This window comes from Oppia nitens, unplaced genomic scaffold (genome assembly GCF_028296485.1).
Source record: "Oppia nitens isolate AA-2021 unplaced genomic scaffold, nextdenovo-longstitch-racon4-pilon3 scaffold1_pilon_pilon_pilon, whole genome shotgun sequence".
Lineage (NCBI taxonomy): Eukaryota > Metazoa > Arthropoda > Arachnida > Sarcoptiformes > Oppiidae > Oppia > Oppia nitens.
In genome coordinates this window covers 1,582,763-1,606,020 of record NW_026533199.1, presented here as the reverse complement: position 1 = coordinate 1,606,020, position 23,258 = coordinate 1,582,763, and the positions used below count along the sequence as shown (strand labels likewise).

At 25.1% G+C, this 23,258-nt stretch overlaps 4 protein-coding genes across 4 annotated transcripts; all 4 read right to left on the bottom strand.

Moving 5' to 3' along the window:
• Positions 1 to 167: 167 nt before the first annotated feature.
• On the bottom strand, positions 168 to 4,395 carry LOC128952772 (zinc finger protein 91-like). The gene is made up of 4 exons (XM_054298211.1): positions 4,041 to 4,395; positions 3,570 to 3,961; positions 2,124 to 2,381; positions 168 to 2,033 (listed from the first exon to the last, which is right to left on the bottom strand). Exons 1-4 carry the CDS (start codon positions 4,393 to 4,395, stop codon positions 168 to 170), a joined length of 2,871 nt encoding a protein of 956 aa, XP_054154186.1.
• Positions 4,396 to 5,357: 962 nt separating this feature from the next.
• LOC128952770 (zinc finger protein 549-like) lies at positions 5,358 to 6,653 on the bottom strand. The gene has a single exon (XM_054298209.1). It carries the CDS (start codon positions 6,651 to 6,653, stop codon positions 5,358 to 5,360), a length of 1,296 nt encoding a protein of 431 aa, XP_054154184.1.
• Positions 6,654 to 7,461: 808 nt separating this feature from the next.
• Positions 7,462 to 8,593, bottom strand: LOC128952768 (zinc finger protein 808-like). Its single transcript, XM_054298208.1, has 2 exons — positions 8,239 to 8,593; positions 7,462 to 8,159 (listed from the first exon to the last, which is right to left on the bottom strand). The coding sequence occupies exons 1-2, from the start codon at positions 8,591 to 8,593 to the stop codon at positions 7,462 to 7,464; spliced, it is 1,053 nt and encodes a 350-aa protein (XP_054154183.1).
• A 693-nt stretch (positions 8,594 to 9,286) lies between these two features.
• LOC128952766 (N-acetyllactosaminide beta-1,3-N-acetylglucosaminyltransferase 4-like) lies at positions 9,287 to 13,315 on the bottom strand. Its single transcript, XM_054298206.1, has 4 exons — positions 13,190 to 13,315; positions 12,556 to 12,793; positions 10,568 to 11,086; positions 9,287 to 9,678 (listed from the first exon to the last, which is right to left on the bottom strand). The coding sequence occupies exons 1-4, from the start codon at positions 13,313 to 13,315 to the stop codon at positions 9,287 to 9,289; spliced, it is 1,275 nt and encodes a 424-aa protein (XP_054154181.1).
• Positions 13,316 to 23,258: the final 9,943 nt, after the last annotated feature.

The window sequence follows — 23,258 nt, the reverse complement described above, 5'->3', positions numbered from 1 at the left end:
TTACAGTATTTATTTYTATATAAAAAATACGACAAATACAATACAATAAAAATGTAAAAATCTGTWGAAAATTGAATAAGAGTTASAAAATAGTATAGAAAAAAATCATTAAAAATGAAAACAACTAAAGAAAATCTCAAATTAATTAAATCATTTTTTATGACAAATCATACTTTTTTTGCGTTTAAATGACTTATCGCAGTCATCGTAATTGCGAATGAAAATATTTCTGATGTCTTAGCATATTTTTTGCGTTTATATGATTGGTTGCAATCATCGTAATTGCAAACAAATGGTCGATCAGATGAGTGAACAGTATTCTGGTGTATATTCCTATTGGATTTGCATTTAAACGACTTATTACAGTCAACATAATTGCATACAAACTGTAGATCAGATAAATGATTGTATTTCTTGTGTTCAGTTAAATTTCGTTTGTGTTTATAAGTCTTATCGCAATCATTGTAATTGCAGACAAATGACCGATCAGTTGAATGAACAGAGTTTAGGTGTTTACGCAAATACTGTTTGGTTTTGAACGACTGRTTGCAGTCGTTGTAATTGCAGATAAATAGTCTGTCAGTCGAGTGAATATATTTTAGGTGATAAACAAAATAATCTTTGCGTTTAAACGATTTGTTGCAATCATCGTAATTGCAAACAAATGGMCGATCAGTGRAATGTATTTGTTTCTGGTGTTGGACTAAAATWTTTTTCATTTTGAATGATTGGTGACAGTCATCATAATTGCAAACAAATGGTCGATCGGATGAGTGAACAGTATTCTGGTGTATATTYCTATTGGATTTGCATTTAAACGACTTATTACAGTCAACATAATTGCATACAAACTGTAGATCAGATAAATGATTGTATTTCTTGTGTTCAGTTAAATTTCGTTTGTGTTTATAAGTCTWATTGCAATCATTGTAATTACAAACAAATGGCCGATCAGTCGAGTGACTCTCTTTCTTGTRTCGACGCAATACTCGTTTATCATTAAACAATTGATTACAGTCTTTGTTATTCATTACAATTGTSTCCATTTTCTTCTCTGAATTTATGATACGTTTAGAYCGWCTGTTAGCTACCGATTGTTTTGCAGTAATCTCTTGTTGGCCATCATTGTCAAAGTCATCGTTGGTAATATCTACGAGTTGTTTAGCCAACGCCTGTCGATGAAAGTCATCCTTTGATAACATTGTTAGATCACCATTGATGTGATCATCAAATTGATTATCACTTTTATAGTTATACGGCTTATCATTTCTATCAGAAACTGTGTCGATTATGTCGTTCAAATTGGTCAACAGTTTAGACCGACTTTTAGATACGAATTGTCTCCTATTAAACACTTTCTCGATATTATCGATGATATGAATCTCTTTCTTATGGAAACGGAGTACTCGTTTAGTATTAAGCGATTGATTACAGTGTTTGTCATTTGAGACAAATTGCTGATGATGTCGATGAAAGTCATTATTTGATAACATCGTTAGGTCACCATTGATGTGACCATCAAATTGATTATCACTTTTTAAATCATTATCGTTATACGACTTATCATTTATATCCAAAATTGTGTYCAATTTGTCGTWCAAATTGGTTAACAGTTTAGACCGACTGTTAGCTACCGATTGTTTTGCAGTAATCTCTTGTTGGCCATCATTGTCAAAGTCATTGTCGGTAATATCTACGAGTTGTTTAGCCAACGCCTGTTGATGAAAGTCATCATTTGATAACATWGTTAGATCACCATTGATGTGATCATYAAATTGATTATCACTTTCCAAATCATTATAGTTATACGGCTTATCATTTCTATCAGAAACTGTGTCCATCTTGTCGTTCAAATTGGTCAACAGTTTAGACCGACTTTTAGATACCGATTGTTTCGCATTAATCTCTTTTTCGATATTATCGATGATATGAATCTCTTTCTTATGGCAACGGAGTAGTCGTTTAGTATTAAGCGATTGATTACAGTGTTTGTCATTTGAGACAAATTGCTGATCACTTGCATCTATCGTCTGCTGAAGTAATTGTTGACAACTGTTTGACTCAATTTCTTTACACGACTTCCTATTGTTATCCAAAACTGTGTCCGTCTAGTTGTTAGCTACCGATCGTCTCGCAGTAATTTCTTGTTTGTTACCGTCGTAGTCATCGTCGATAATATCTGATAGTTTGGCCAATGCCTGTCGTAATAGCAATTTCTGACCAATAGATATCTGTTTCGGCAACAGATGCCAATCTTGGTCTATATTTATGGCCTGCAATGGCACAGAATCGATACCATTTTCGACGAGAATGTCAATTGTGTCGGTACTAATACTGACAAAACGAGACAAATATCGGCGACAATCAGTGGTTGACATGACCTGACCAGTGATATTGATAAAGAAATATTAATAAAATTTAGTACATTATTAATGATTAAAATAATAAAACTTAAAAACAATTACAAACTATAGTAATGAAATTTAACAACTTTTCCAATGTTTCAATTTTTTTTAAATATAATTGATTATCTAATAATTGATTTTATAATTAAAACATTTAATATAATTTAAAGATAATAGAAAAGTTTAATTATTTGTTTCTATTGCACTAAACATTACATTTCACTAGAAATTGTTATAGAAATACAGTTTGATTAATAAAATTAACATAAAATTATTTATTAAATTTTTACCTACAGTTTTCTATCATTATATGACATAAAAATATATTTAAAGATAATAAAAAGGTTTAATTTGTTAACATTAAGCTAAACATTGATTTTCACTAAAAATTGCAAAAAATACAGTTTGTTTTATATATTAAAAAAAATATTATAAATTTATTGTATAAATTACAGTAAAATGTTATTCAGTCTATACTATTATAATTCTAAATCAAAAAGAAATAAAGTTAATGAAAACAATAGATTTATAAAATTCAATTAATATTACAAAAAAAGACAAAAAAATACAGTATTGTTATGTTATACCAAAAGTGATGATCTGTTTAGCAAAAAAAACTGACACTTTATAGAGAATTATATTTATAATAATAAATGAATAATTTGTTTCATAAGCCAATTAATAATTAGTTAAAAAAATTCGGTGATAAACATTATAACAATTTGATATTAAATTTATTTTATAATCATCTAATGGTGCTGTAGTTTTGTAATAAAACTAAAATAAGATATCATATATTATTACTTAAAAATAAAAAAATCAAATTATAAGACAATCGGTGCGATAATTGTAAACATTTCGGATGACGACTACTCTTTAACTCTCGGTTGTCCACTATTTGTGAATCCGTTTCTGATGTATTGACAAATTTTGTTTGTATTTATATGACTTATTGCAGTTATCGTAATTGCAGACAAATGGCCCATCAATCGAATGAACACATTTCTTGTGTTGACGTAAATATTTTTTGATTTTAAACGCTTTGTCGCAGTTATCGTAATTACAGACAAATGTTAGACCAGTCGACAAATGAATATTTTTTATGTGTCGACGCATTAGATATTTTTGTTTAAACGACTTTTTGCAGTTCTTATAGTTGCAGACAAATGGCAGACTAGTCGAGTGTTTGACTTTATGTTGAATTAGTATAGATTTTGATCGTCCCTTGAAGTTGCAGTTATCGCAACCAAACGGTTTCATTGAATGTTTTTCGGCCAAATGTATGAGCAGTGATGTGTTACTAAAGAATCGTTTATTGCATTTATAACACTTGAATGGTTGACATTTCCTGTGCTGTCTATTCATATGAATTTCCAGTTTTGTCTGCCATYGAAAAAACATTTTTGTTTCGGATTCAAACAAATTTATACGACTAATAGTAGTSTYGTCGAYAGTATTTGATAAACTRATCGGCAATTTTAGTGGACTAATGACAACAACGGGTTTTGTTTTGAGTGCAAGTCTTTTCAATTCAAATTCATTATCAATTGATGTCACTGTTGTTTAGGTTTAGAAAAGACATTACATTTTCTTAACATAACAATTATGARATAATTTAATTTAAAAATTGATTACCAGTTTCTTCTACTTGAGTATCGCTAAACTGATTGTCAATATTATCGAAAATGTTGTCGAAGTAGCTGTCAATTCGATGATTCAAATTGACAAAAGATTTTCTGTCAGATACTGTWTGTCTGGAAGTTATTTCTTGTTTGTCACCATCGGTTATAACTGCGAGTTTGGCCAACGCYTGACGCAACAGTATTTTCTGTGCATTTGATATCTGCGGCGGTAAGCGATGCCAGTCTTTGTCCATATCGATGGCCAGCAATGCCTGTAACGTATCGAAACCACTTTCGACCAGAATGTCAATCGTKTCGGCACTGATACCGACAAATCGAGACAAATATCGGTGACAATCGGCTGACATGACCTGAATTRCAGTSATATTGAATACTGTAAAAAAAGTAATGATATATTACAGTATGAATTATATAATAAATGATTAAAWGCTTACAAAACAATTACAAATTATAGTAATTGAATCAAATTATTTAATAAACTAATCCAATGTTTTCCGATWAATTATTAACTAATCAATTGTTTTATTTTTTTGTGAGTAAAAACATTTGWTATCATTCAAAGACAATAAAAAAGTTTAATTAGTTTACTTAGCGCTAAGCATCGGATCTCACTTTTAAAAAATTGCTAAAAATACARTTTGTTTAGTAAATTAAAAATTGTTTATTAGTATAAACTTATTGTATAAATTACAGTCAAATGTTTTACGGTTTATATAATAATAATTATTATTATAAATTTTATAAAATAAAGTTATTAAAAAAACAATAGATTCAAAAAATTAAATTTTTATTAAATAAAATTATAAAAACCCGAACAAAATAAACAATAAAATGTGAAAAACTATAAAAAAAAATTTTAAATTAATTAATTGAATCAAATTGTTAAATTAAATATTTTTACAAAAATTTTATTACTACTATTTTTTAAATATAGTAATATATAGTATTAAATATATGTTTAGAAATCTATAATTATCTGTTTATTATTATTATAAATAATTGCAAAATTTAATTTTACCTAAACGTAAATTTATATGTTAAATAATATTATAATTATAATATTATTACCGGTAAGTTATACCAAAAGTGATTATATGTTTAGCAAAAAAAAAAATGACCGACACTTTTCTAGAGATTTATATTTGTAATGAATGAATGATAGMATTATTAACCTATTGATCATTAGTTAAACATAAAAACAATGTAATTATTTGATATAAAATTAATTATTATTTAAATTAAAAAATCAAATATAAGACATTCAATTAGATATAAATGCAAACATTTTGAATGACCATCACTTAAAAAACTAAGGCTTAACTATTTGGTGAATCAGTTTCTGGTGACCAATCAAATGCTTTTTACATTTGTACGTTTTGTCGCAGTCTTTGTAATTGCAGACAAATGGCCGATCAGATGTGTGAACATATTTCTGATGTTCTATTAGACGTTGTTTAAGTTTAAAGGATTTGTCACAGCCTTTGTAATTGCAAACAAATGGTCGATCGATAGAGTGAAGACACTTCTGGTGTTTAATTAGATTGCTTTTGGTTTTATAAGCTTTTTTGCAGTCATTGTAATTGCAGATAAATAATCTATGGGTCGAGTGAACGTATTTTAGGTGATAACCCAAATTCGATTTGGATTTGAACGACTTGTTGCAGTCATTGTAATGGCAAACAAATGGTCGATCAGTCGTATGGATCTGTTTCTGGTGTTCGACTAAAATGCTTTTCAATTTAAATGATTGATTGCAGTCATCATAATTGCATAGAAACGGTCGACCAGATGAGTGAATACATTTTTTGTGTTGAATTAAACTTTGTTTGTTTTTGTACTTCTTGTAACAGTCATCATAATTGCAAACAAATGGCCGTTTAGTCGAGTGAACCGTTTTCTTGTGTCGACGCATACTATTAATGGCTTTGAAAGATTTATTGCAATTATCATAATTGCAGATAAATCGGCCGTCATTTGTCTGAATCTTGTGTAGACATAACTGTTTACYACTGTTTACTTGAATRTCTTTATACGACTTTTTCCTATTGTCCTTCAAAACTGTGTCCATATTGTTGTCTAAATTGATAGACTGTTTAGACCGAGTGTTATAWACCGATTGTTTCGCATTMATCTCTTTTTCGATATTATCGATGATATGAATCTCTTTCTTATGGAAACGGAGTACTCGTCTAGTATTAAGCGATTGATTACAGTGTTTGTCATTTGAGACAAATTGCTGATCACTTGCATCTATCGTCTGCTGAAGTAATTGTTGACAACTGTTTGACTCAATTTCTTTACAYGACTTCCTATTGTWATCCAAAACTGTGTCCGTCTTRTTGTTAGCTACCGATCGTCTCGCAGTAATTTCTTGTTTGTTACCGTCGTAGTCATCGTCGGTAATATCTGATAGTGTGGCCAATGCATGTCGTAATAGTAATTTCTGACCAATGGATATCTGTGTCGGCAATCGATGCCAATCTTCGTCCATATTTATTGCCCTCAATGTGTGCACCGAATCGATACCATTTTCAACGAGAATATCAATTGTGTCGGAACTGATACCAACAAAACGTGACAAATATCGGTGACAATCGGTTGACATGACCTGACCAGTRATATTGATAAAGAAATTACAAAATTCAGTACATTATTAAWGATTAAAWWAATAAAACTTAAAAACAATTACAAACTATAGTWATRAAACAAATAATTTAACAACTTTTCCAATGTTTTTCGTTAATTGATTATCTAATCATTAGATTTTTTAATTAAAACATTAAAATATAATTTTTAAAAATAATGTTTAAGAAATGTTTAATTATTTGTTTCTATTGCTCTAAACATTAGAAATTGTTAAAGAAATACAGTTTTATTAATACATAAAATTGTTTAAAAATGTTTATTAATTTTATAGTTTAAGTTACAGTTTTGTATTAGTATTATATGACATAAAAATACATTTAAAGATAATACAGTAAAAAGGTTTACTTTTGCTTACAGTAAGTTAAACATTAAATATCATTAAAAATTGTAAAAAAAATTATTATTATTATTATAACTATTATTATTATTAAACWATTATTATACAAAAATTATTATAAATTTATTGTATAAATTACAGAATTACAKCAAAAAAATCGACACTTTGTAGAGAATTATATTTGTAATAATAAATGAATAATTTGCTTCAATTTTAGTCAATTGCTAATTAGTTAAACATTTGGTGATAATTATTATAACAATTTAATATCAATTTTTTATTTGATTATTTAATGGTGCTGTGGTTTTGTAGAAAAAAATAAGATATCAAATATTAATATTTAAATTTTAAAATATCAAATTATAAGTCAATCGGTTGCGATAACTGTAAACATTTGGATGACGACTATTTGAACTTTTTTTTAGGTCAACTATTTGTGAATTAGTTTCTGATGTTGAGATAAATATTTTTTKCATTTGTAAGACTTGTAGCAGTTATCGTAATTGCAGACAAATGGCCGATCAATCAAATGAACACATTTCWGGTGTCGAAGTAATAATTTATTCCATTTAAAGGCTTTGTCGCAGTTATCGTAATTGCAAACAAATGGTCGATTAGTCGACAAGTGAACGCATTTCATGTGTCGACGCATTGTATATCTTCGTTTAAACGACTTTTTGCAGTTCTTATAATTACAGACAAACGGCCGATCAGTCGAGTGTCTGGTTTTATGGCGATTAAGATTCTGTTTACAAGATGTCTTGTATTGACATTTGTTGCAATTAAACCATTGGATGCCATGAATTAGATTCAAATGATTGAGTAGAGACTCATTGGTGACAAAYCCGTYATCACATTCGCCACACTTGAATGGCTTCTTACAGTTCTTCTGACAGCTGCTKCTTATGTGTGTTTCGAGGCTAGTCTTCGACATAAAAAAGCGGTCGCATTGACCACATTTGAAACAATTGTTGTTMTGWTTAGTTGTTTTGACTTCAGACCAATTCGGATGACTATTGTCAACAGTCTTTGATACACTAATCGACAACTTTAKTGGACTTATGACTACAACGGGTTGTCTTTTCAATGCAAGACTTTTCAACTCCAATTCGCTATCAATTGATGTCACTGTTTGATTGTMAACAAATTATTACTTTTTCTTCATAATAAATATAAAATCATTATAAATCTGTTAAAAATTGATTACCACTGTCCTCCACATCAATATCATTAAACGACATCACATTGTTATCTGAAATGTTTTCAAACTCGTTGTCCGTCTGATTATTCAAATTGACAAAARATCTTCTGTCAGATACTGATATTTCTTKTTTGTCATCACTATATTCATCATCGGTTATAACCGKGAGTTTGGCCAACGCCTGACGCAACAGTATTTTCTGTGCATTTGATATCTGCGGCGGTAAGTGATGCCAGTCTTTGTCCATATCGATGGCCAGAAATGCATTCATCGTATCGAAACCACTTTTAATCATAATGTCAATCGTTTCGGCTCTGATACCGACAAATCGAGACAAATATCGGCGACAATCGGCTGACATGACCTGACAAGTGATAACGGATACAAAAAAAAGTAGTGATGTATTACAATAAGCATTACATAAACTCATAATAATTAAAGCTTACAAAAATAATTGCAAATTATAGTAATAAATCTAATTATTTATCAAACTATTGCCAATGTTTTCCGATATAACTAATCAATTATTTTTGCGATTAAAACAATTATAATATAATTTAAAGACAATAGAATTGTTTAATTCGTTTACTTAGAGCTAACCATCACTGAAATCATTGAAAAAATGCTAAAAATACAGTTTGTTTAATAATTTTAAAAAATATTTATTATGAATATATATTTAATTTATGAATTACATGTATAATGTTAACCAGTGTACTATACTTTAGATTAAAAATTTATAAATATTATTATTATATATTTTCTTGAAAAAATTTTTCAAAAACCGAAACAAACAAACAATAACAACTTAATAAATAAATAAATATATAATCAAAATTTAATTAACCAAACAAACTGTTAATTTAATTTTTTTTAAATTGCATTAATAATTTTTCTTAAAATCATATTTATATCAAATTATATTAATTGATGTTTTAATGGATTAATTCTCAGATTTTTGACTTTATTAATGTTATTTTTTCTAAAATGTAATATTATATGATATAAAATAACTGTTTTGAAAAGTTACTGAACCAACACAAGTGGTCAACAATTAATTACAATTATTCATTGATTTTGTCTGAATATGTGACCACCAGTCGGTTATTTGACTATCGGTGCACTCAAACACAATAGGATAGTCATAGTAGACACAGACATCTGAACACTGATCGGTCCAATGGATCAGTTGACTGTTAAAGCGGTCGATGCCAGCCGTTTGGGCTGACAATATACCGGTAATAAACAGGTCTTCGTGATCGAGTACAGGACCGGTATATATGTCTAACTGGTGTTCCAGTCTATCGGTACAGTCTTTCATCAGATATCCCCCACCTGTTGTAAAATTTGGATAATATTCACCACTGATATACTTATAGGGCATATAGTGTCTATGGTATTGGTCGCGATTGATCCGCGACTTGAACTGTAAGTATCCATTAATACCTGTTTTTATAATAACAACAGAAAAAATTTAGTTATATTCAATTTATAATATATTATCAATTTTTTTTATTACTATTATAAAATATATATTATTGTATTTTTTATGTCATAAAATATGACTAATAATTATAGCATTATATCATTATTTTGTTTGATTATCTCAGTTTTTTAATATATATATACTATATATACTAATATATTACTACAGTAATTATATACAGTATTAATGATGTACTAATGATATATTATATTACTAAATTATTACTATTTTAATATTTAGATTTTTGCAAATAAAATGATAACAATGCTGTAAAATAGTTTCTATATAAAAAAATAAGATAATAGTATTTTATTGTAAAAGTTGTAAAATAATTAATTTTGTGTAAAATCAATTCAAATTCTCTACGAAAATAATTACATAGTAATTGAATTTAGTTTTTTTTAATAAACTACACTTTTATCGTGAAAAATATTTATATGTAGTAATATATGTATATATCAGGACTAAGTAAGGGGGGAAGGTAGGGGGCAAGCCAAACGACCCCCTCCTAAGATCGAGATTTTGAGATATATTTTTTATAAATAATTTTTTAATTAGTAGTAATTTAATTTTCTATTTATTATTTTGTTTAAAAAAATCTAATAACTAATTAAAATTTCTATTAGCTAATCAATATCTGGCATTTAATTGTATAGGATTTAAATATATATTGCAATAATAATTACAGTAGTTTTAGTCTCCCTGAGCCTGTCTGCTGATGATACTCGGGGTGTCATAAAATATAGTACAGTAGACGTTAAAAAACAACAATTTATTATAACAAAGCTAGCATTGGTAGCTAAAATAAATTTCATATTTTTTTATATATAACTTATATCTGTAAGTTACCTTGTTTAAATTGATGTAAATTATTTAACAATAGTCTAACATTGATTACAGTGTCGTCGTCTACTTTCAATACGTGTCGGCGCACTGTCGGTGAACACATTTTATTAGCCCATCTAATCAATGCAATGGTTTTGAGTGTACCATTGAAATAGTTGTCGACAAACAAAAACTGTAGTATATCTCGGTTACGGTTGGCTTCGGCAGCTAATTGCTGATTGACCAGCAATTGGTCACTCATACCCAACACAAAATATACACAAATACCCTCTTGTTTGGCCTTATCGACCCATGTATGGCGTAGTGTTTGACGATTATCATAATATTGACCACTGCTAACCGCTGCCGAGTGTATAAATATTACTATCGATTGTCGACAGTGCCGGCAGTTGATCCGGTCGGTCAGTTTTGATGTTGTTTGTTTGGTTAGTTTCAATTCACTTTGGGTATTGATAATCTTGCGCACAAGTATGTTGTATTTGGGTTTCGTAATTAAACTTTTCATCCATATTATAGCAATTACTAAAACAATTAATATAAATACATATTTAAATAATTTGATTATATTTCTATTGCTAATTAACATAATAGTTATTATTTTATTTAATATTAAAATAAATACTAAATTATTATAATTTACTACATTTAATTAGTAGTAATTGTAATAAATAGTAGAAACTTATTAATTATACAGTTATATTTTTTTAGATAAGTCAGAATAATAGCACAACATTTTTATTATAAATTATAGTAATAACTATAATAATAATTAAATAATATTTTTTGCTATTTTTAATGTCAAGTAAATATGAGTGTAATAATAAATACTATAATGATAATAATAATAAGTAATAGTAGTATTAGTCATAGTAGTAGTTTAGTTACTTTTATTATTATCATCAGTTGCCAACAATTTAATATTTTTTTTAAATTAGTTGCTTAGTTAGTGCTAATAGTAGTAATATATTATTATTATATTATATTGATATATTCAATACATTATGATATACTAGGGGGGTGGGTGGGTTAACTGACAAAAATCACGAAAAATCCTGGGGGGGGGGTACTGGGGGTGTTGACTTTTATTGCATTTTTAAACTGGAATTTGTTCAAAATTTGAAAATCAAGGGAGATCATGTGTAAATTCCTTAAAAATTCCCAAAGTTCCCGAAAATTCCTATGTAAAAATGAGGAAATTACCTCGAAAATGTAATATGCTAATAAAATACATTGAATAAAAACTATAAATTAATTTGAATTAAATTTAGGAAAGTTTTTATAAATCAAATTAAAAAATTATAATTTTACAATTTAGTTGTTACAAAATATCGGTGACATAAAATATTTTTTTAAAAATCAAACTTAAATAACAATTACAAATTATAATGTTGTATCAAATAATTAATCAGTTTTTTAAATACTGTAATTTTCCTATAATTTATTAACTAATAAATCGTTTTCTTTTAATTATTATTTTTTTTAATTTAATATTATTTAAAGACAATAGAAATGTTAAATTTGGTTAAATTGAGATAAACATCACATTTCACTAGAAATTGTTATAAAAATACAGTTTAAACTATTATTTTTTAATTTATTATAAAATATGACAGTAAATAAAAGTTATATACAGTTTTAATGAAAACTTTGGCAATTATTATCTAATTGTTTTTTATTATTAAAACATTTAAAATCATATATAAAAACCAAACAAACAAATAAATCAATTATTTCTAAAAAAATATTATCTTTTAAATTTAAAAATCAAATTATAAATCAAATCATTTGCAATAAATGCAAACATTTGGACAATCAGTTTTCAAACCGTTACTCAACTATTTGGTGAATCCGTTTTTTGTGTCCAATTAGCAATTGTTTGTATTTGTAAGACTTGAAGCAATTATCATAATTGCAAACAAATGGTCTGTCAGTCGAGTGAACGTATTTTAGGTGATAATTCATATAATATTTGTTTTTGAAAGACTTGTTACAGTTATCATAATTGCAGTCTAATTGTTGAACAGACAAATGCATCCATTTCTGGTGATAAACTAAACTTTTTTTCAATTTAAACGATTTATTGCAATCGTCGTAATTGCAGACAAATGGCCGATCAAAACTGTGAACAGAATTCTTATGTCTAATCAAATCATGTTTGCGTTTGAAAGACTTGTCGCACTTATCGTAATTGCAAACAAATGAGTGTTTAGTTGTTGAGTGAATCTCTTTCTTGTGTCGACACAAATAATCGATGGTTTTTAAAGATTTATTGCAGTTTTTTATGATTGCAAACAAATGGTCCATCAGACTAGTGGATCCGTTTCAGATGATGGGCTAAAGTTGTTTTCCATTTAAATGACTTTTTGCAGTGAAAACAATTCTGGTGTTCAATCATATCATCTTTGCGTTTGAAAGACTTATCGCACTTATCGTAATTGCAAACAAATGGCCGTTTAGTTGAGTGAATCTGTTTCTTGTGTCGACGCAAATACTCTATGGTTTTTGAAAGATTTATTGCAGTTTTCGTAATTGCAATAAAGTCGCCGATCAGTTGACTGATTTCTCTGCACACAACTGTTTACTTGAATATCTTTAGACGACTTTTTTTCTATTAGTATCCAAAACTGTGTCCATTTTGTCGGCCAAATTGATGCACAGTTTAGACCGAGTGTTATATATCAATGGTTTTGCAGTAATCACTAGCAGTTCGTCATCATTGCCAAAGTCATCGTCAGTGATGATATCAATCATTTTTTATGTGTCGACTCAGTAATCGTTTATTATTAAACAATTGATTACAGTTTTTGTTATTTGAAACAAATGGTCTCCGAATGACCAAAAATGACTCTTCTTTTGTTTATTGTCTTCATTTTGACGATTATGTAATTTTTATCTTTAAACTCGTTTATCAACTAATCTTTATTTATTAGATATATTTTTTTTAATCTAAATATTTTTTTTCAGAGTCAGACATAATTTTTTTTATAAATTAAATTTTAACGCAATATAAATTTTGACGTAATTATTTACATCACAAAAAGAGCAAATATAAATTWTAAATWAATTATTTATAAATATAAATTTAAAAAAATAGCAATATTAATGATGACTCAATATATATATATATGTTCAACGAATAAAAAATAATCAATAAATATTAAATGACTTTAGTATAGTATGATTTTTTTACAAAAGTTACATTTTGGTGTTACCAAGTGTTAAAAATTTTATTTATTTTTAAATTCTAAAAAATTACCATGTTGCCAAAAATCTAAATRWCTRAAAATATTATTTTTTWTTGTATACTATATGCTCAGCTAATATTAAGATTATAAATTAGTTTTTGGCTAAGTTATAAACAATTTTCAATTTTTTTGGTTTATTAAAAAGTAGGTTTATCGGATATTTACCTTATTTTCAAATAAGTTACAGTTGTCATTGTTATATTTWTTACTCTATATTAGTATATAACTAAACTTTTTCAGTTTTTTTTGAAAATATTAAATATCATTATTTAATATTTAAAATAAAAATCATAATATACATGTATATTTTATTTTTAGTCAAATATTTAACTAGAAATAAAAATTGAAATGTATAACAAAAAATTAAAAGTAATTTATTTTTTTAAAAAATTAATTTGAAATAATATACATATATATGTAACGGGCCTGACTTTTATGACCAGTTACAAGGAACTGTAGCTCAGTCACTCAGCTCAACTCAGGTACTCAGGGATCGAATTCAGACAGTATGTCTGGTCCGATAGTATTGCAGTTCTCGTAATCACCCTTTCAATGTCACGGTCCTCTGTCTTTACTTCAATTGCCTGCCGACATCCCTCATACCTCACACTTAAAACAAACTTTCACTCAATGCACACTTCAATTGATGATTAAATATATTTATTAATTATTATATTAATTACATATTAGTTACAAAAATAGAAGTATTATTTAAATTGAATGTTTCATTTGCCTTAATAATGATTGACAAGTCTATCGACTGCTTTCTTCAAGCGTAGGCAAAGGAGTGAAAATTATTATAGAAATTACTTAAAATTACAAATTATTAAAATAGGAAATAACTGAATATTGAGTAATTTATGGAAACTTTCGATAGATTTATCAATATTTCTCTCTCTCTCACATGACTATCGATTGACATTGAATTTCTAATCTATTAATAATATAAAGTTTGAATTATGAATGTATGAAATATCTATAAAAATCTAATAATTATATTCAAATTATTCATTATAAAAGTTGAGGATTTTAGGCCCCTTACATATATATCTTGCAATAAATTACAACATAATGACTCAGTATTAAAAAATAAATTCAACTATAGTCAYGTGGGGTATCAAATTTTATGTCKTCAAAGTTTTTTCTGGTAATGCTTTCTAGCATTCTCAACTGGTTTTATAYTGTTAATTACATTGCACTTTAATAAGCATTAATTACTAACAGTAAATAATTAACAGTAAATAATTAACAGTAAATAATTAACAGTAAAATTGAATTATAAAATTTTTTAAATTACGTTTTAAGTATTTTAACAATATTAGATAAAACAATATATTGATACTTGTATATTGTTAATATTATTTTATTAAATTTTTTAAAATTATAATATATATATAATATATTTTCAAAAATGTTTATTAAAATTATTAATTTTATAGTATTAATTGTATTTATATTAAATTTATTTAATGTTCAATTAATTCAATGCAACGATAAAATTAATTTATTAATTTGGAAAAATCATGATATTATACGACAATTATTTTCTCAGTTCAATAAAACTGATAGTTTAAGTCAACAATGCAAACAAGTGGCCAACTATTTGGATAATAATCATAACTCTRTTGAACTAATAAAATGTATGAATTTTTTATTATTATTATTATTKTTAKTATTATTATTAKTATTATTATTATTATTATTATTATTGTTAKTATTATTATTAGTATTATTATTATTATTTAATATATTATATATATRTATATAAATGATTTAATAATGATAATTTCAAAAATTATTTGTTTTATTGTTGTTGTTGTTATCAATATTTTATTAACAAATTAATAATAATTAACTTAATTTAATTTAATTAATAAAAATTTRAATTCAATAAGTGATTGATTCGAGTGCAGTCATCGGCACCGGTATTATGAGAGGTAACTATCAGTTTATGGGCCAATACAGTGAATGTTTGGATTTGAGATCAGAAATTAYATTAGATAATCAATTATYAAAATTTAATGGTCAATATTGTACACTAAATATGCCGATARACTATTTTAYAAAAGTAAACAATATGACGGTTAGTAAAAAAATTAATTWACTTTAATGTTATTTTTTTTGTAAATATGTTAAAATATTTTAAATTAAAAAAAATTATATATATATTATATCTATTTTCAAACAAACTTTAAAAGGTTTGTTTTATGGATTCTATATGTTTGTGTGTGTGTGTGTGTGTGTGTGTGTCTGTGTGTTGGTTTTCAAAGTGCGAATTTTAAAATTTTGATTTCAGATTTAGATTCTCCATCAAAAATAAGGTATAGAAGATCAGCATTGAAATTTTGATATCTCTTCAGGAACATAGAGAAAATGGCGGCCAAAGTACAAAAAATTATGTTATCAGATTTAATAAGCTTAGATAATCTTAAAAATTAAAAATATTATGATTCTATATAAAATTTTATTTTATATATACATAAAAATGGCTGCTAATATACAAAATTTATTAAATTAAAAAAATAGTATATTATTTACTACTATAGAATACAAATTTAAATTTAAACAAAAATAATGCACTTTTATATAGTAATATATAGTAATACATAGTAATATATAGTAATATATAGTAATATATAGTAATATATAGTAATATATAGTAATATATAGTAATATATAGTAATATATAGTAATATATAGTAATATATAGTAATATATAGTAATATATAGTAATATATAGTAATATATAGTAATATATAGTAATATATAGTAATATATAGTAATATATAGTAATATATAGTAATATATAGTAATATATAGTAATATATAGTAATATATAGTAATATATAGTAATATATAGTAATATATAGTAATATATAGTAATATATAGTAATATATAGTAATATATAGTAATATATAGTAATATATAGTAACATATAGTACTATAATACATAGTAATAAATGGTAATATATATACATACAATACATACAATACATACAATACATACAATACATACAATACATACAATACATACAATACATACAATACATACAATACATACAATACATACAATGCTTACAGTACTTACAATACTTACAATACTTACAATACTTACAATACTTACAATACTTACAATACATACAATCAACATTAATAATTGCGTTAACATTAATATTGCGTCAACATTAATATTACGTCAACATTTAATAATTGCGTTAACATTAATAATTGCGTCAACATTAATAATTGCGTTAACATTAATATTACGTTAACATTTAATAATTTTAAATAAAGTGAAATTATTATTTCAAGTCTCAGTTCAAGTCGAGCCATCGAAGGGAATGTACTATCGTACTATGTACGTAATATTTATTTTTAACTAATCATATTACAGATTATTGTATTATATATTAATTGAATATTAAAATTCAAGTCATATTTAAGATCAAGACATTTATGATTATTTGAATAAAATGTCTACTATTAATATGTGCAACATTTGTCAATTGAATGTCGAACTTATTCAATTTGCTCTAATGGAAAACCTTGTATTCACCGCTTTTGTCCTTCATGTTTGATGTCACTTATAAAGACTGCATTCGATCAATTTAAAGATCTCAACTGTGCATATTGTCGTAATTTATGGATGAATAAAAACGAACTTAATTTTGGAGTAAAAGCACATCTTCTTCAACATCCTAATTACTTTGATATTCTTGAAATTAATGTAAACAATAACTATAATATAGATAATCAAAATATTATGATAAATGATCAAATCGTGTCTTCAGAAATTATTTTTATTGAAGAAATAATTACAATTATTGACTATGAAATTATAACTATTGATTAAATAATTTGTATAAATTTCATTAAAAGGAAATTAATTAAATAAAAATATTTTTGAAAAAATTAATTTGAATAATATTTTCTTTATTTATGTGATTACCTTTTTGTTGCGTCAACATTTTATTGTGTTATAAAGTAGTAATTGTAAGTCAAGTCATTTAAAATCTGTCATTTTAAGGCGAGCTATCGGAGAGAACAGTCGTAATTAGAATAAATTATTTATAAATCTAAATTAGTTATCTTTATTCATAATAAATATAAATATTAATATAAAATAATTACTTTATTTATGTGATTGCCTTTTTGTAACATCAATATTATTATTGAGTCAACATTATTACGTCAACAGTTTATTGTAATATAAAGTAATAATTATAAGTCAAGTCATTTGAAGTCGAGCTATCGGAAAGAACAGTCGTAACTATTATAAATTATTTATAAATTTAAATATGTTATGTTTATTCCTAATTGATATAAATATTATTTTCTTTATTTATGTGATTACCTTTTTGTTGCGTCAACATTTTATTGTGATATAAAGAAGATATTGTAAGTCAAGTCATTTGAAGTCGAGCTATCGGACAGAACAGTCGTAAGTAATATTATAATTTAAAAACGTCTTAATTTTATATAATTATTATTTTTAATTATTTAATAGATAAATAAATATGTCTGATTCACAAGATTTTGACGATGAATTAGATGCTATTCTTGCAAACATAGAATTTGATGATAACGGTAATGTTATTGATATAGCGCAAATATTTGACGAAGAATTTGATGAAAGCCTTCAAAATATTGAATTTAATAATTATGGTCAAGTTATGAGTATAGAAGAAATAGTTCATGATGTTTTAAATCAACTTGTCATTGATGTTTCTCTTGAAATTAATGCTTCTGAATCTTGTGAGGAAACATCAAACGAAACTTCTGACGAAACATCTGGCGAAACTTCATCAGAAATGGATTTTGAAGAAGAAAATGAATCAGATGATGAAATGGATGACGATATTGAAGATATATTAAACAATATTAATACTAACAATGATATTTAAAGCATTGTTATTACATCCATTGTTATTAATCTATATAATTTTATATAAAAAACAATATTCTCATTTTTAATACTATTTGGATTTGTTTATTATTAATGATTAACTTTAAAAATAATTAAAAAAAAATTTCTTAATTACTTTATCAATTAATTTTATTTAAATCTTGTATTTAATAATTTATATGTTTAAAATAAAATAAAAATTTTATATAATATTGAGTTATTTATTTTTAATTAAAAAATCTTATTAAAATGCAAACCCTAATATATGAGTTTTTAAAGTTTGTTTCTGGCAATGCTTTCTAGCATTCTCAACTGGTTTTTAAATGAATCAATTATACCATCACTTGGTATTTGTATACCTAATGTTTGCAATCAACAAGATTTAGAAAACATATTAAAATCATGTAATTAGTAAAAAAACGATAATAATAATTAAATTATTTTAATTATATTTATTCATTTTTTGTTTTTTAAATACTYWTTTACAATTAATATTATAATTTATTTATYTAACAAATTTTTTTTAAAATTAATTTTTAAGTTTCAAGATCATTTGGTATCCATTTATCAATTGAATATTGTAGTAATGATGATAATTATACATTTCAATGGTTTCACATATTTATTATGTTAGAAATATTTTTATGCTAATTTTTTTTTAATTTTAATTAATTGACTTTTTATTTATTTTTWAAAAAATAATTTAAAGATGTATATTTTCAACAATTGCTTTGATAATACTAATAGCAACTATTGTTGATGTTTTCAAAAAACGTTTAACAAGTAAGTATTTAATATTTAATTTTTTTTTAAAAAAAACATTTAAAAAAAAACATTTTTTATTTAATAATAAATACCGACTAATAATTTTTCTAAATCTACTAAATGATTTTAATATTATTTTTTTTTAATTTAAAAAAACTTTTAGTTTGATACTACAATTTATAATATATATATCAGTGATTAACTTTAAGTGGTATCATGATAACTTTTTTTTTGATAAATGTTATAACATTWYTRATGTTCAAAATTATAATAAATAAAATAATTATTCATAGATAACAATAGTTTTTATTTATTTTAAAAGTTTTTAAAAATACATTACAATAAATAATAACTAAACTATGACTTAGATAAAATATTTATTTAATTTGTACTAGTCTATATGTGTGATTACTTTTATCATGATAYTTTTCATAAATTATAATAATAGCTAAAAAAATTCCTATTTATAAAGTTAATCACTGATATATGTATATATATATATATATATATATACTGTACATACAGTATAAATAAATTTTATGAAATTTTTTTTACATTGTTTATTTTATTTTTCTATCTAGCTACTAATTCAAAATGGTTTAAATGTTTGTTAGCCTGTTCAGCTTATAGAAACACCCGGCAATTATTTAGCACTGGTAGTCAACAACAAAACAGTATAAACTGTTTTCACGGTTTTCGCTTTATATCTCTTTGTAWGATTATAATGAATCAYACTTATRATAATTTTACTAATACTCTACCAATAGGTAACACAACAAACATGACAAACAAAAATAAGATAAAATAWTTTCAAAGAGCAATTGACATATTACGTTAGCACTTTTTTWAAAATCTAGACCCCCCCTGACCTYTCTCCTMTATATTCGCAATTGTTTGCATGTAGTTATTTTTWAAAAAAATACGTTCACATGTCGCTAACTCCCCCCCCCCCATAATCACCACACGAAATTAAATATTATTTAAATGAGAACGTTCTTAAAGTCTCTACACCTCTCCTTCCCCTCCTTTGTTTTGGCCAACCCATCCCCTCCCCTCAAGTGCGAACGTAATATGTGAACCACCCCTAATTAATAAAAAAAAAWTWATTTATTTATTGATTTTTTAAATTTTTTTTTAGTAAATAAGTTTGATGTCGATTTATTGAATCGTAAATTTTTTATGCAACTAATAAAACACGCATCGAATAGTGTGGACGGGTTTCTACTGTTATCGGGATTTTTGTGCGCCTATAGTACTGTCAATGATATCCAAAARTGTCAATCGATTAGAAAGTATAATATTTTCAAAAAACTATTTCATCGCTATTTAAGATTAACGCCATCGTTGTTGGCATTGATTGGTTTTTCAATTATTTCTGAACTAATGACTACCGGTGCTCCTCTATGGCACCGATATGTTACTAATGAAGTGCTCAATTGTCGTCGAAATTTTTGGAGAAATCTATTGTATATTAATAATTTCTATATGAATGGTGTATGAAATAATTAAATTAAAATTAATWTATATATATATATAAACTTATATAGATATTAGATAACTTATATTCTACAATATATTTTTTTTTAAATAAATATTAGTGTGTTTCTCATACCTGGTATTTGGCGGTTGATATGCAATTATTTTTAGTTTCTCCAATTTTTACAATTTTATTAGCTTGCAAACAAATTAGGTAAAMTMATTTAAATTKTGTTTTAATTGTCATACATATATACACACACACATACATACATATACACATATATATATACATATATATATATATATATATATATATAYACATAAACATACATATATTCTTAATGTTATAATAAATTATATAAAGATTTTTAAATAATTTATTATTCAGAAAACAATATATAGGTCTAGCAATCAATGTGTTGGCAATAATTATTAGTTGGATTGTTATCGCTTATTATTTAATCAAATATCACTCGACAGTCATTGATATTTATGGTCATTAGTAAGTTTTTTTTATAAATTATATGATATATAATAATAATAATATTTATTTTTTTTGTTTGTTATTATTTGTTTTTTACTTTTATAATAATAATYATTATATATGATTTTTGTTTTTAGTGACTATATATTTATTATGAAAATCTATAGACAAGCCTATTGTCGGTTTGGTGCATACAATATGGGTATTATAATGGCATATATTTACATTAAACATAAAATTATAATTAAATCGGTTTGTTTGTATACTGTTTATATACTTAAATATCTATTAATCATAAATTATAAATTAATTAATTTTATATAATTAATTTTTTAAAATTTTATATAAATGSGGWTTCAAYAACTAAATAAAAAAAAAAACAAAACAAAATAGTTATTAAATAAAATTCTATGGACGCTATCTATTTGTATAACACTTGCCATATATTTAATACCCAATCTATGGCCCATTGGCTACAGTATTGACAACCCAGCAAGCATTATATACGGTACACTACAAAGTACACTACTGGCYCTGTGYTGGTCMTATATGCTGTATTCGTGTGCTACTGGCCAGGGAGGTCTSGTCAATCGGTTACTATCGTTGTCAGTATTTAAGCCGTTAAGCAAACTATCCTATCAGACATATCTCTATCATTTGGTTATTATCTATATGTTTGTCTATACAGTTGAACAACCAGTTTATTCAAATATAACAGCAATGGTTTGTAATAAATTTGTAGTTATTAATTAATTAATTAATTTTAGTTATTTATTATTTATTTTTTTTAAAACTATAGATTATGTCATTCATACAATGGTCAGTTGTGTCAATTTTGGTCAGTTATGTGGCGTATRTTATGTTTGAAGCGCCTGTTAGTAAAATTGAGCAAATTTTATTCAATTAAAAAACAAATAATATTAATTATATATTGTTTAAATATAATTATTGTCAACTAAATTAGACATGTTTTAATTAAATAAAGTTTATACTAATTTTTAAAAGTAGTACACATAWATACACTATAAGAGTAATTTTTTAATCAATAATGGTCTATGTATGTGTGTGTATGTGTGTGTATGTGTGTGTATGTGTGTGTATGTGTGTGTATKTGTGTGTATTTGTCTGTATGTGTGTGTATTTGTGTGTATTTGTCTGTATGTGTGTGTATTTGTGTGTATTTGTGTGTATGTGTGTGTATTTGTGTGTATGTGTGTGTATTTGTGTGTATTTGTATGTATGTGTGTGTGTGTGTATGTGTGTGTATGTGTGTGTGTATGTGTGTGTATTTGTGTGTATTTGTATGTATGTGTGTGTATGTGTGTGTATATGTATGTATGTGTGTGTATGTGTGTGTATGTGTGTATGTGTGTGTATATTTTCATAAAATGATTGTATTTTTTGAAAAATAAATATTTAAATAAATATTTTGGKATTTTTTAGMAAATATTTTATTGAATATTTTCATTTTTAAATAAATATTATTTAATGCACTAATTATTAAACTAAAGCTAAAAGGKTTTGACTATAAGTTGTTTTTAAAATTAAAATTTACTWATATGTTATCAATGTTTTTGAAAATTTTTAATATATGCCTAAAGTATTGAATACAAAAAWTTTTTTTAATCTGTTTTACATTAATTTATAATACWATATGTATAAACATCTTCCGATAAGATTAATATATTATAAAAGTATTAATACCAGTATATCATAGATAAGGTATTCATCTAAATGTCTACAAAAAAAATTACACAAAAATTTGTTGTTTCTGAGGCCATCTGTGATTAAGYGATAGTTTACTTCATCACACA

Excerpts from the sequence above, each read along its gene's own strand:
- LOC128952766 (XM_054298206.1), bottom strand. The coding sequence starts at position 13,315 with ATGATTGATATCATCACTGACGATGACTTTGGCAATGATGACGAACTG. Across the intron at positions 12,794-13,189 it reads TGGCCGACAAAATGGACACA|AAAGAGATTCACTCAACAAC; the intron begins GTTTTGGATACT and ends TGTCGACACAAG. Across the intron at positions 11,087-12,555 it reads AGACTGCAATTATGATAACT|TAATTGCTATAATATGGATG; the intron begins GTAACAAGTCTT and ends TAATTGTTTTAG.